The sequence below is a fragment of the Plecotus auritus genome (genome assembly GCF_963455305.1).
Source record: "Plecotus auritus genome assembly, chromosome: X".
NCBI lineage: Eukaryota > Metazoa > Chordata > Mammalia > Chiroptera > Vespertilionidae > Plecotus > Plecotus auritus.
This window is the reverse complement of record NC_137784.1, coordinates 50876309-50891582: the sequence shown is the minus strand read 5'-3', so window position 1 is coordinate 50891582 and position 15274 is coordinate 50876309. Positions and strand designations below refer to the sequence as shown.

The following is a 15274-nucleotide window of genomic DNA, read 5'->3' as shown; positions in this document are numbered from 1 at the left end:
TGTTTCCTATATCTAATCTGTTCCCTTGGAATCATAATCTGAACCTAAACATGTTGGCTACTCCTCATCAATTTGCAAATTGACAAAGAAAACACTTTCCAAGTGTCATTAACTACAGAGGACTTTTGAAGTCATAGAGGCTACACAGGTCAGGTGGCAGAAGAGGCCCTGCAGTAGAGTGGGAAATAGGAGGTCTTTCATAATAAACAACACAAATGAAGAGCCAACATTTTTTATATTCTGAAGCTGAGCAGAGATAAGGAACCTTAAGGACTAGATACTGATTGGCAGGTGCTAACTCTCCTCTCCACATAGGGTTTTAGACAAGATCTGAAGATGATTTGGGTAGCGGTTAGAAATAAGCAGTATGTTACATGCTAGTTTTTGATTGGCTGGTTTTTTAAAAGCTTTAAAATTGAGGAGAAGGTGGGGGTGAAGGGATATGAAGCCAATCTATGGGAAGCAGAATGAGTTTTGTTATATCACCAGAATTTAATTTTAAACACAGTAGCATCACAGGTCATACCAAGGCCTGTTTTTTTAAAGAATGGCCTCATCCGCCACAAACAATCAAATAAAACAAAAACACTACAACCAAATCACATTCCTCCAAGGGGTCTAATGCACTAAGACTGTAGGAGACAGCACTACAGATAAAAGATAATCTGGCGTGGGTTTAAAAAATAGTCATCTGGCTTTAGGAAAAGAAGCCTCAAAACTTTATTTACACAGGTGCTGGCTCAGGTTTCTATTGAATCTGGCCATAACATCCTTTAAGACACGCCTCTGGTTGGACAAGGGAAACCAAAGGCTGAAGAATGTGTAGGATAATTTATGACCTTTGTTAGCTTTTCTTCTGGCCTGTGGCTGTGGACCTGAATTTACCAGAGAGGTCAGAAGATACACAGAGAGCTTTGAAACCTTAAATTACAAAGCCTAGAATTCAGGCACCGTAATGAATCCATTCTTTCTGGGATGTCTGAAAATGTTACTCATAGTGCCCTTGGAGCCAGAGGAAAGAGAAACAGATTGCCTTTGATATAGTCTTATACAAATTATATTGGCACTTCTGATCACTAATTAAATAACACTGTATGGAATTGTTTGTCTGGGAACTTTACACCAAACCAAGGCCTTCTTTAACCAGGGGACGGCCACAAATATCTTTGACCTTTCCTTTCTGCATAGTTAGAGGACACCATAACTGTTTGTGTGCCAATGATCAAGGAACCAAAAGTTACTGGGCACCAAGATCTGTGTTATACATAATTTAGTTATTACAATAGCCCTGTGAGCTCACAGAAGCATAGGAAAGTTAAGTGATTTGCTCAAGGTCACGTATCTATTAAGTCTTGGAGCTAAGGATTGAACTCAGGTCTTTCTATTCCCCAAGGCTGATGTATATAAAGTGAACCACTAGCCAATGGACACATCTGGGTATGTAAAGTTTTAGAGATTTATTGTTAAAGATTTAGATTGTTATAGATTTATTGCTAAAATCTTCAAGATCATTTAATCCAATCATTTTACTATTCAGATGGAGATTTTGAGGTTCAGATAGGGAACAAGACATACTTAAGGCCACATGGTAAACCAATGGTAGAACTAGAGCCAAATTTGGTGTTTTTGCACTGTATCTTGTTCTACTACCTAGAAAGTACCCTGCTTCCAAAAATCCCAGAGAATAGAGTTGGAACAATAACATATAATTCAGCATGGAGGGAAGGAAGACACAAAAGCTTTTAAAGAAGGCATGTCAAAGGACCTGCTGCATCTGATAATGTTCCTCTTAACCACCTCTGGACTCCACAATGTTCTCCAAACAAGCCTCCTGCTTTCATCCAGCCCTGGTTTTGGCAGATCCATAACTCAGCTGGCCACCTGAGCCTTACTTTTTATGGGGCAGGGTTTTTCTACAACACTGTATTAGAGTTTCCAAAGCCCTTCCTCTTTACCATGTGGAGTATACATGGCATCCATCAAAACTCATTTGTATATATTTCAGAGTTACCCACATGCTTACACTACTAAAGACTATAAAATATGTGAAAATTTTCAACTTCTCCTCTGGCTTTTTTAAGGGGGAGTGATCTACTAAACATGTATCACTGTTATCATATAAAAGTATTCTCTTCTAGCACTCCTAGATATGCTTATTTTCCACCTGTTAATTAAAAGAATGCATAGGACATAGAAGCCACCAGACCAGGCATTCTGGGAAAGAAAGATATAAAAAAATTGACTGGACAACTCAGAAGAATGTTTAAAATCAGATAATTTAGAAAATTACTAAACACCAGGAGACAAGAAAGAATGAATTTTACATCTAAAGCAGGAGTTAACAAATTACAGTCCACAAGCCAAATCCAGTGTGCTGCATGTTATTTTGCAGCTCAGGGGTTGTGAATGATATTTTAGAAAACATAAAAAGGAAAATAGTATTTAATGGCATGTAAAAATTAAATGAAATTCAAATTTCAGGGCCTATAAAGTTTTATTGGAATATAGCCACTCCTATGAGTTTACATATGTCTAAGGTTGCTTTCACACTTTCACAAAAACAGAGTTGAGTAGTGGAGTCAAAGACCATATGGCCCATAAAGCCATAAATATACAGAGGTGGGAAAAAATAGGTTTACAATACTGAGTATATGAAACACAGAGTTTATTCTTGTATTATTATTTATTAATTATTTATTATTTATTTGTATTACAACTTTTGCCCACCCCTGCATTTACTACCTGGCTCCTTACAGAAAAGGTTTTCCAACCCCTGATCTAAAGTCTGGCTGGCTATGACATTTAAGAAAACCAGAAACAGATAAAAGGTAAGAGGAGCTTTGTGAGAAGATCTCTTGGATTTGTGCAATCAAGATCAGTCAACCCCTTGGCCAAAGATACCTGATTAAGGTTCTATTGAAGCTGTAAGTAGATCATCCTTGCATAGTTAACTTGCCTCTGGGAAAAGTTACCCAAAAAGTCAGAGAGTGAAGAGAACACTGAAGTGCACAAATATTCTGTGCAAGATTCCAAACAAGAAGTAACATTCTATTCCACATGAGTTGAGGTGGGAAAGAGTGGATTTAAAGGACAGAAAAAGTTCAATGAGGGTTCACTTACATTTCTTCCCTCACAAAAACCTGGGACAAGAGAGAGAATCAAAGCCATACTTACATAAAATTTGCCAAGGATACTAAATTGGGAGATATTGTAAACATCAGTGAGGATGGTGTAATTCTTTGAGTTCCTGAATGTAAACTACAGTTTCAATTTATGATGTGTACCAAACAGTGCTCCATGTGTACAAAACAAATGGATGTACAATCTCCAAAGTTTTACTAGAAAATGTCTGAAAATAGTAAATTCTTGTGAACATAATGCACACGATGAATTAATTAACTCTCTTTGAAATATGATGAGGTAGTGATGGGGATTCATATCCTGATTTTCCAGATGAGAAAATGGAAGTTACCCAGCCATGGTCACAATGCCAGGGGAAGAGAAATCTCTGAGTTATGAGTTTTAACCCAATCTATCCACAGTGCACTCTCTCAGATGACTCTACCCCTATATAAAGATTGATTTTTAAGAGAATGGGAACTAGGATTTGCCATATCATATATGAGGATAACAAAATCAAAAGTACACACAGGTACAAATACACATGTGTTTGCTGAAATAATTGAGATGATGTTAGTAATTTGTAGAATTACCACAAATTTTAAGCTGGAAGAACATTTAAAATATCTAGTTTAAGTCTTTTATTTTATAGACAAGGAAAACTGAGGTCCAAAGGGGGAAATTTCATATATAAGCCACAAAACTAAAGCCCCTTTGAGTCCTTACCCTTGCATAGAGACATAACTCTCCTTAGATTGCCTGTCTTTTTAGATAACATCCAATATGCTTTACCCTTTCACCTCCTTGCTTATCCCACCCACTCTACCAGCTAGCTGATTCTCCTCATGACTGTTTCTAATTCACAAACTATCCCCTCAAGTGCCTGAGTGTATGCACCCATACACACATGCACACACACATGCATGTATGCATGTACACATACACACAAATACTTTCACTCTTTCGATAAGTTTCCATCAATCAGATTTTAGTGGTTTTACCCCAAGGCCTAGGACCATTATCTCTTACCTCAAAATGTTCAGATACTTACCTGACTAGCCTCACCCTCACCCCAAACTTCCAGTATTACTAACAATGAGAAAATGTGACACACTCTCTTCTTCTTTTGCCTCAACAGGAAAATCTGGCTATATTACAATTGACTCTGGGTGAAGCCTTGCACCAATGATAACATTAAACCCTCATGCTTTATGAACTACCAAATCTAGAAATGGACTTCTGTCTGACGTGCCAGGCTTTTAAGTGCCCAGTCCAGAGATTTCTGAAACCATGAAAAAAGTGGTAATCAACACCATGAATACCCAGTCTGAATTAACTGACAATGACAAAAAAATGAGGAAGAGAAAGATTTGTGCTTCTGCTCTCTCCAGTACAGGTAGAATTCAAAGTTGGAACAAGGCAGATTCAGAATCACCTGAGAAAGGACATCTGGACAATAAAGATGCATTGTAATAAAGGAGAAAAAACAAACAAACCAATAAATGTTCTCTGAGGGTAATAAGACACCCCCCTGCCTTCAAATAGAGATAATGATGACAGTAAACTCCAGCCACCAAACTTTACAGATGGGAGGAGATTGAAAACACCAATAGTTTTTCTTTGTTTTGTGTGTATTTTTAAAACTACTTTATCCTGTCCCTCAAAGGGCTCAGAGCTGGAACCTGGGGTCCACATCTAAAGTAAACAGGAGGCTTCATAGTTTCGCAAGGAATCCATTGATTATTTTTTTATATTTCAAACAGTCAAGAGCATTTTGGCCCCATGAATTCATAATGGCTCATTTTCTCAAAGAAAATATAACCAGTTTTCCCTAATTTAAGTGATTCTAGGGTCTGGAACATTTGTAAGCTTGCTGGATTTCCAAGTGTTCTGTAAATTGAATGATTGCCCTTCCCCCTTCTCTTCCTTATTCTCAAATACATCAAATCTATGTCATAGCAGTTTGTCCCAGGCAGCCTTGCCAGCTGCCCTTTTGCCTGTCTCCCTCCTTCAGTCTTAACTTCTGCAGAAAGCTCCCATGTGGAATGTGTTATGACAGCAAAATCTTCCCTTTCACAGTATGTTTATTTCCCCTGTTTTCCACAACAGCAATATCATGACCCAGATTTGTAAAACTTAGAGGCAGCATCAATTACAATCTAATCGATCTATTGAATTTGCTTGTTTGCTTGCTTACTTGAACTTTTTTGCCATCTGATATGACTGATATTACTGTGGTGGCTGGCTTATTGACACACAACCTATAGACAGGTACTCAGCTTCATTCTTTGCTCTATAGGCAGGATGTAATGGATGACAGGGTATGGAAAAGAGGCAGGCACTCACTGGGGTAGGGAGAGTCATCTGAAGCCTTTGAAGCTGCTTCTCACTTCCTTTTTACACCAAACCAAGGCCTTCCTTCTGTAAGTACTCTTAAGAAAGGAAGGCACTGCTTTCTGTGTCTCTTTCCAAACTATATAGGCCTACTGGGGCCCTAGACCTTATACTAGCCCAGCATAAGCAGTAGCACTGGGCCACTCAGGAGTATGGGTGAAATATGCAGCATATTTTCAGCAATACTAAATGCTACCTATCTCCTTGTTGCTTTAGGGGCTGCAAAAAAAAAAATAACAGTGGTCCATTTTATAGGTATCCCTGCCACCTGGCCAAAATGATAGAAATACAGTCATCATTCCAACTGGCTATCAGTGGGGAGGCCAGTTAAAAGACACACATTTGCTACCTCTTTCTAGATGCCAAGAACTCTCTGGTGCCTCTGGTGGGTGTCATCACATTCCCAGTGAAAGGTGTGGCTTTACATAGCTCCACTTTCAAAACTATCTACAGGGTTTGTAGCCTTTACATAAGGAAAGACTGTCTGTCTGTTTGGGTTCTGACATGGAACTCAACATTTTTAGGCCCAGTGACGGGGGGAAAAAGTCTTAGAAGAAAGTACTTCCTTGACAGAAAGTGGGGGAAGGAGTAGATATTGGTGTTTAGCAACTGAGTCTGTTCCCTTAGTAGAGTGTCTCTGTTTACAGGCTTTTCATCACTGTTTCTTTGAGAAGGAAACCAGTAGAAGGATGGGGGAGTAAAGTGAATAAATGGCTTAGGCCCAAGTTGATTGAGAAGGAAGGAGGCACTAGCATATATAAAGGGTCTGGAAATGGGAGTTCCCTCTATAGGATGTAGGCTGAGCACCTCTGGGGGCTGAGCAGACATGAATTGTTCTAAGCTAAATAAGATTAATGAGCCAGGTCTTCAATCCATATAGCCAATATAAGATGCAATTTAACTTGGTACTCTGCACCAATGGACAACCCCAAGAGCAGGTCTCTGGAGAGGGGAATAAAAGTATTTCATTACTTTGGTTCCTTCTCTACCTGGGAACTATTAATGCAAAGAGGCATCAAGAAGGCAGCAGCAGGAGGGAGCAGGTGCATAGACTGATGGTCTGCTTAACAGTGAGAACACTTTCTTTCTGGGGCTGAGGCCAGGGAGACTTTACTAAGGAACAATCTTGTATTCATAACAAAGTACAGGCTGGGGACTCATTTGGAGTATCTCTACTTCTAAATTCTCTAATAAGGACAAATTTTCCCTCACTAGGCAGCAGAGTGGAACACAAACAGGGAGGAAATGAAATCTTTTCAAATCATTAATTTTTCTTTCATTTCTAGGACCCGCTAAGCTCCAAGCACCAGCTGGGACCACCTTCATTGCCTACATTGCCTGTACTACCAACACGGTTGGAGCCAGCAGGCCAAATAAGAAAACTTGCTTCTTAAATACTTTGAGGGCCCTGCCAGTGACATTGTCCCTGAGATGATAAAATCCTGGGCCCTGGAAAATTAGTGCCTCTCTCTAGAAGATAAAGGAGAAAGAAAAATAGAAGTGGGTGTGCAAGACCCTTTACCTTCAGCAGCTCTTTTAAAGAAGACTTTACAGCTTCCACAAGTGAGAGCTCCATAATGACAACCAGAAGCTTCATCCCCACAGATCAAGCAGGTCTTCTGGGGTGGAAAGTAATAGTCGATGGGCAGAACATGTTCCCTGGCAGTCTCCAAACTGGAAAGACACAATAGAAATAATGAAATACATGTCAGTAGTTGGCAGAAATATGAGGGTAGAAGTCTGAGATCTTGAAGAGTGAACTACATGTGTACATTATTGTCATTCATTGCTTAATACAGTCAGTGTGGAGCTTACTTTTTCTGGGAATACTTCTAGAGATAATGTTTGCAGGTTTCCTGTCACATGGACAGAGCCTTTATGGATCCTGTTAAGGAATTAGACAAGTTCTCTTGCATCAGCAATCTTATGAGCTATGTCTACATGAGGGAAGGATGAAGGCAGAAATCTGAGGTTAAGGTATCTAACTTAAGATGATGGTCAGGCAATAATTTCAGAGCAAATAAATGGTATGAAGCCAATCCTATGACCTTACCTTATCCAAGGGTAGACCTATGGCTAAACCAGATTAAACATCAAAGCAGTCTGATGCCCTTGTCCTAGTCTCTCAGCTCCATTCTCATCTGCAAATAAGAATAATATCACCCATACTACTGAGCTACTGTTGTGAATGATAGTATAAATTAAACAAAAGGATAAAATGCCCTTGAAATGAATACACAGTGAGGTATCATAAATAGTTTTATCATAGCAGTCTTCTTTGGACCTTTTCCCCACTCCCTCAGTTTCCTTAGGGGTCTCTGTATATCACATGGATATGCCCCCAAACCCATTCTGCCAAGTAAAATAGCAGAATCCCTATTCATGAAACTATTGTTGAGAAATGATGGACAGTGATTCTCGAAATCTCTTAGGCTACCATCTCAACACTTGGCCATTACAATACACATGGGTTCCTTTGGCTAAGATGGAGCTTCAATGGTCATCTAGTGTAACTGCCAAGAATACCCATCTCTGAGTCCTAGGTGGATGTAAAGAAGTGGGCCAGAAATCCAGTCTTAAAACTTAATGGAATGGGTAATTCTTAGTCTCCCATAGTAATTAATTCAAGTTTAAACAAACTTAACATGGCTCCTACTATCCAAAGATCATTTTTTTTTCTTTCCTACACATTGAAAAAAAATTTAAGTGACCTCTGGGGTTAATCTGCCTCAGGCAGACGATTTTCCATATTCTCATCTACAGGAATGCAGCTATTATTTTTCAGGAGCACTTCTTCATTACTAAGGAAGGAAGGTAAGTCCTAATGGCAGCCTGTTTGCCATGTGGGGGTGATTTCAACACCACAAAACAACTCTGTGAGAGTTTTTTCTCCTTATATCAGATGAAGAAATTCAGACTCAGAGAGGAGAAGCCCAGAATATTTGACACCAAAGCCTGGACTAGCTGACTTCAAATCCAACACAGTTTCCATTACCCTGTTGTTTTCTCACTACTCACCTTCAGTTTCAAACCATGGTTCTTTGCTAATCATGCTCAGCACAGTCATCATAATTTTTTTTAAAAAAAGCATTAAAGGATTTCCTCCCTTCAACCTACCAATGAGCAGCCCTGGCAGGGCAAGAGCAAAGAAAGCTTTCACTCAGGCTATACTTGACAAGCATTTTATCTCTAAGACAAAATATTAGCCTTTATTCAAGTCCCAAGTACAACAAAAAGCACTCCAAAAGTTCGGTGGATATGCAAATCCAGGAGCTGACTATGGTGGCCTGTCTTTTCTCCTCATAAGCCTTCCTTTTCTTAGCTGGAAAGCCCGCAGGAATCTGTCCACCAAACCAAGACAAACAAGGTGACAAAATCCACAGGGAAAGTTTCACTTTCCATATAAAAATGAGCCTAATGCTAAGAATGTTATTCCTTTGGCTAAAAATGTCATCTTTTTGAGTAAAAATTGTGTCCCCCATCCTCATTCATAAAACAAGGGGAAAAAGCAGAAGTTTTTTTCTCCTCTTCCTCCTTCTTCTCCTCCTCCCCTCCTTCTTCTTTTTGGAAGTGTCTTTACCTTCTTCCCACTTTTTTGACTCCTGTAGCTAATACATACCATTCAAATAAAATCAGAAGGCCATGCATTTAAATGCTCTATGTGTTAGGCCATTTAATATACATAATTCCATTTAATCTTCCCACCAACTCTGTATCTTCCCTATATTGTAGGACAGGAAACTTATGCTCAAAAAAATTAAGTGAACTTCTGGATTTGTAACCAATAACTAACCATGTTATGAGATTGGAGGTTGAAATTAGACAGATTGAATCAATTCAACTCATAGAACCTAGCCCTATGGACTAGGTACAGGGCTAGGTGCTAGAGATATAGCATTGATCAATATATTACCTTTGCCTCTAAACAACTTACTGTCTTGTAGAAAATAAAGATAGGAAGCAAAAAACTGAAAAATAACATAGTAGATGATATAATAAAGCAGAGTACAGATTGCTACAGATGAGAAATCACCTCAAAGACAGGAATGTTTTTTGAAAGGCATAAAAGTATGTACGGGTAAATGGGACGATGATGATAGTGACATCATTATCAATTATTAGTATAAAATTGCAAAATAATATATTTTAAGAAAGCAAAATAAATATTAGATAAACAAAATGGAAACCTACATAAAGTAAGTAAAAGATATTTTTGGAAAGAGTCTTTAGGATGAAAATAGAAATTTTCATCCATACTAAAATTTAAAATATAGTTCACGCCCAGCTGGCATGGCTCAGTGGTTGAGTATTCACCTATAAACCAGGAGGACATGGTTTGATTCCTGGTCAGGGCACATGACCGGGTGGCGGGATTGATCCCCAGTGTGGGGCATGCAGGAGGCAGCGGGCCAGTGATTCTCTCTCACCATTGATGTTTCTATCTCTCTCTCCCTCTCCCTTCCTCTCTGAAATCAATGAAATATATTTTTAAAAAAATACAGTTCAAATTGTTTAAAATAATTTAATAAATCTAATTTGTAATCAACGGTTAAAGACTTAAGAAAGTCATCAGCATTTTTAGATATGTGTTTAATGAAATGCATCCTGCATAAAAATAATGATAAAGGGGGAGAAAGAGGAGCTGAGATAATGAAGACAATTTTATTTATTTATTTTTTTATTTTTTTTTATTTTTCTTCAAATTTTTATTAAGGTATTATATGTGTACATATCTTACCATTGCCCCCCCCCAATGAAGACAATTTTAAAGCTCAAGTTTTCCTAACTACAACCCACTTTGACCAGAGATCTGTGATACTTCCTGACCTCACCAAATCAATTTATGCCTAACTCCCCCTTCCTCTCTCTGTCAAAATATTTTAGACAGCACTCCTACTGACCCTGGCCTAGTGTGGACAGACGACACATTGCAGTTCTGACTCATGGGCTGACCTTTGGCATTGCAAATAAAAATTCCAAGTACAGTTCCTCTCCCAGGTTTATATCCTAAAGTAGGAATAGGAAACCTTTTTTTCTGTCAAAGGCCATTTGGATATTTATAACATCATTCACAGGCCATACAAAATTATCAACTTAAAAATCAGCCTGATATATTTGGTCAAGCATTTAATTAACTCACCCCTAATGCCTTGGCAGAGCCAGACATATGATTTCATGGGCCTTATATGGCCCGCAGGCCAGACGTTCCCCACCCGTTAGAGAAACTCATGCACATTTGTACCAGGAGGTATGTTTGGAAATGATTAGAGCAGCCTTGTTTATAAAAGCAGAAACATCCACTGACAGGAAAGAGGTTAAGAGCATTATAGCACACTCATTCAATAAAATACTAGTATAGCTCAGCAACGACAAGGTGGAGAATATAGTTACACATAGGTGAACCTCACAAACTAATGTTGCATAAAAGAAATAATTCATGAAAGCATACATACTATATGATTCTATTGCATAAGTTCAAAAAGAAGCAAAAGTAAACAATATACGTGTGAAAAAATCATAAAAATGCAAGGGAATAATAAACTTTAATATAGGATAGTTGATTCCTCTGAAGGCAGGCTGGAGGTAATCTACACTAATAAAAGAGAAACATGCAAATTGACCATCACTCCGCTATGCCCATCAGCCAATCAGAGAGAGGATGCAAATTAACCCAACAAAGATGGCTGTTAATTTGCATAAGCAGATGCGGAGTGAAGACTGAAGACAGCATAGAAGCAAGAAGGAGGGAAAGCAGAAAGCGGGAGGGAAAGTGCCGGGGCAGGGGTAGTGGCAGCAGGGGGAGGAAAAGCTCTGGGTGGCAGCAGTGGGAGGGAAAGCGTGGGGGCCGGAGGGAGGGCGGCGGGAGGGAAGCCCGCCTGGGCGGGCTTGGCTCAGGCCGCAGGAAGCCCTGTTCTTGCAGGAATCTTTCTGCAATGGGCCTCTAGTGATATATAAAAAAAAGAAATCAAGTTGATTTAAACATATTTATGAAGCTACTACATAACAAGTATCAGACTATGTCCTGGGGTTAGAGCAGTGAAACAAAAATTTAAAAAAGAAAGAGAAACAAGATTGATGTTCTTTAATTAGGGTTCATGAGTGTTCATTTTATTATTGTGCTGTATGACATATGTTACATATATTCTTTTGTATGGCTATCATAGCACATAATAAAATGAAAATTAAAAAGGAGAACCTTGGAAGTTTCTAATATGCTCCTAACTAGCATCCTAACTATAATTACACAGAGCTTTGCTTGGAGAGCAAGTACAGAATTTACTTGAGACTTATTTTTTTTCTTCCTGCCTCTCCTGGGTTTATGCTTTCACTTATTATCCAGATGCAGGGCATACAGTTTTATGAGTCTGAAGCAAAAGCACTGCAGCATAGAATGAAAATTTTCAAAACCAGAACACCACTTCCTAATCTCCAGAAGTTTCACAGTTAGTTAAATAAAAGTGTATTATGCCAGTTCAACCATGGGAAACTAAGCTGAGAAACCCTCAGCACTAAGCTGTAATCTTAATCGCTCAATCTCTCTCTCTCTCTCTCTCTCTCTCTCTCTCTCTCTCTCTCTCCCATCCCTCTCCCTCCTTCCCTCTCTCTCTCCCTCTCACTATCCCTTACTTGGGGATACTTTAAAGGGTCTGACTAACTTAAGCAAAGCCTCCAAAGATTATTAAAGCAGGGTGAAATGCAGAGGTTTCCCTGTTTGGGTAAGGAATGTCAATACAACAGGGCTTTGGAGCCAGCCAAACCTGTGTTGGAATCCTGCCTCCAACACTGAGCCTTAATCTTAGTAATTAGAGCTCTTGGAGCTCTATTTGCTTTATCTGGAGACTGGAGATACATTATTCCTTTGAGGGCTTTACTGATAATTACATAAAATAATATGCATTAAGTCCTTCTCTCTGCCTGTCACATGTAGCCACATTGTAAGTCTAGGTTGCCTTCACCTTTTATCTTACCATGAAAAGGGAAATAGATAATATACTTAAAATTAAAAAAAAAACAACAACAATCATTTTTGGCTCTTAAGGAAAGGTAAATACAAGTGGAGAGAGAGAGGAAAAAAGACTAGATATGTAAAAGCATATCTTTTTCACACATACACCTGTACTTTTCAAACACGAAGGGATTTAGGAAACCACCAAACCTGTTTATAGAGCATCATATTTTTTCCTGATGCTTACTAATTTCAAATATTGCTATTAATCATATTGTGGAATTTAATGACATCTCTACATGAATTTTTTAAGATAAAAGCAAGAGAGTTCAAAGTTATTCTCTATTTATAGATCCTTTGTGCCTACATTTTTGTGGCTACAAGGAATATTTCAAAGGAAAAATTGGCAAACTAATGACATAATACTTTTTTTTCCTGCTGCCAGCCTGAGATTTGAAATTTGATGATTGTTTGTCCAAGAGGACAGTCATGTTCTCTTTTAAAAGTATTACCTGACTTTATTACATAGCTTTCTAATTCTGTTTAATGTGCATTTTGTTTAAGTGAAAAGATACATAGGTAGAAGATCTGGTTTTCATGCCAATCTTTGTCACCTTAAACAAGTCATTTGGCTTCAATTTCTTTATGTGTAAAATGGGTAAAGAAATACAGAACTCATAAGACTACTAAGAGGATTCAATGAGATTTTAAAGGTAAGACAGCCCACAAAGTTTCTGGCACAGTGTTTAATAAATGGCCGCTGTTATAATAATCTCATGAGAAAATGGCAGAAATGAGAGCTGGTAAAAGAACTAGATTTTAAGAAACAACCTCTGGGGTAAAAACAACTCTGAGGTAGGTTTCCTTACTCCTACTTTGAAGATATACAAACTGAGACTTAGAAGGTAAATGACTTGTCTGAATTTATACAGTTAGTAGGTGGCAAAGCCAGAATTCGTACCTGGCAATATTTCCCCTTTAATCCATAGTTTCCCACTATTCTAAACTGCCAAGATCAGATAATATTTATGTTATGGCCTAGTTTTAATTTAATTAGGCTATTTTAAGAGGTTTATTGATATATGATTCACACACCATAAAAATCACCATATTTGGCATATTTATATTTAGTATAGCAAACTAATTTTAGACAATTTTCATTACCCCAAAAAGAAACCCCATGCTCTTTATCAGTCACTCCCTAGTCCCTCCTCCTCTCAGACCCTGTCAACAAAAATTTACTGTCTGTCTCTAAAGATTTGCCCTTTATGTCCTTCTGGTTCAAGATGGCAATACAGGATGATCCAGAACTCACTTCCTCTCACAGACACACTGAGTGTACAGCTACATATGAAAACAGTTTCATCTTAAAAAATAAAAACTGGCCCTGACTGGTTTGGCTCAGTGGATGGAGCATCAGCCTGAGGACTGAAGGGTCCCAGGTTCAATTTCAGTCAAGGGCACATACCTTGGTTTCAGGCACATCCTCAGTGGGGGCTGTGAGGTAGGCAGCTGATCAATGTTTCTCTCTCATCGATGTTTCTAACTCTCTATCCCTCTCCCTTCCTCTCTGTAAAAAAAAAAAATAAAATATATATATTTTTAAAAACAAACAAAAAAAAAGGTTGTCTGAGTGACAATTACATGTTTGTCAAATGAGAAGAAGACCACATTGAAGTGGGTAGGAGAGGCTGGGAAACAATCTCACCATAAAATCCATCCTGGCATAGTATCCCACAGCTGAGAAAGAACTCCTAACCTGAAGCTTTGCCCTGAGAAATGAATGCCATATCAAGCATCCCAACTTTAAGATATACATTGAGAGACAAGCCCTCAAAATATGTAACTTTGAAAATCCAAAGGGGATCATGTCCTGAGATCCACAAGACAATAGCAATCTGAGAAACCACTCTTAAAGGACTTGCATACTTGGTCTTACCCACCCCAGGGCCCAGCTCAGAGGCAGCCAATTACTCCCAGACTTAAAATAAAAGAGACTCACCAGCTTACATTAAACCAGCAGACTGAGAGCAGACACCTAATTTAACATACAGACTTAGGAATCTGCTGGAACCCTTTTTTTTTTTTTTTAAAGGTTTTTTTTTTTGTTTTTTTGTTTTTGTTTTTGTTTTTTTTTAAATCTATTTTATTGATATTTCACAGAGAGGAAAGGAGAGGGATAGAGAGTTAGAAACATCGATGAGAGAGAAACATCGATCAGCTGCCTCCTGCACACCTCCCACTGGGGATGTGCCTGCAACCAAGGTACATGCCCTTGACCGGAATCGAACCCGGGACCCTTCAGTCCGCAGGCCGACGCTCTATCCACTGAGCCAAACCGGTTTCGGCTGCTGGAACCCTTTTTGAGGGTTGAGATTTGTAGGTGCCATCTTCGTGCTCTCCCATTGCTGTGCCCCAAAGCACCAGTATCTCCTGGAAGGGAGGTTTTAGATATGTCTGGTGCTCAAATTTTTGTGGCTACAACCTATGGGGTGTCTATTCATTGCCTGGAGGCCAGGGGAGATTTTAGTACTGGTATGATTGGACTGTAATAATTGGCATCACCCAGAGAGAAGGCCATAACCTTGTATGGTATCATCATTTTTTGAATGTGGCAGGGCCATCTGGTTTGGTGGCCAGTAGAGCTTATGCTCATTGGTTCCACAGAACTTTAATCAATAGAGAAAGAGTTCTTAAACAGCTACTACCACCAGGGCACAGCAAGATGGACTCAGACAATAGCCTGGTGAAGGTCTGGGTGGCAGGGTGCAGGAGGAAATGAGGAGAAGGGAGGCTAATAAGGGGAAAAGGAAA

General features: G+C 38.9%; 1 protein-coding gene across 2 annotated transcripts in view; it reads right to left on the bottom strand.

The window, feature by feature from the left end:
• The window catches only part of AR (androgen receptor), a gene marked incomplete at its 3' end in the record, with an annotated part of 299234 nt that overhangs the window by 80593 nt on the left and 203367 nt on the right, over positions 1 to 15274 (bottom strand). Inside the window, exon 2 of one of the 2 annotated variants that reach the window (XM_080652861.1) lies at positions 7037 to 7188. The exons of the other annotated variant lie outside the window; for it this stretch is intronic. Within the exon in view, the coding sequence (XP_080508987.1) occupies positions 7037 to 7188 (152 nt within the window). The remainder of the gene's footprint in view (positions 1 to 7036; positions 7189 to 15274) is intronic. 2 annotated transcript variants of the gene reach the window in all.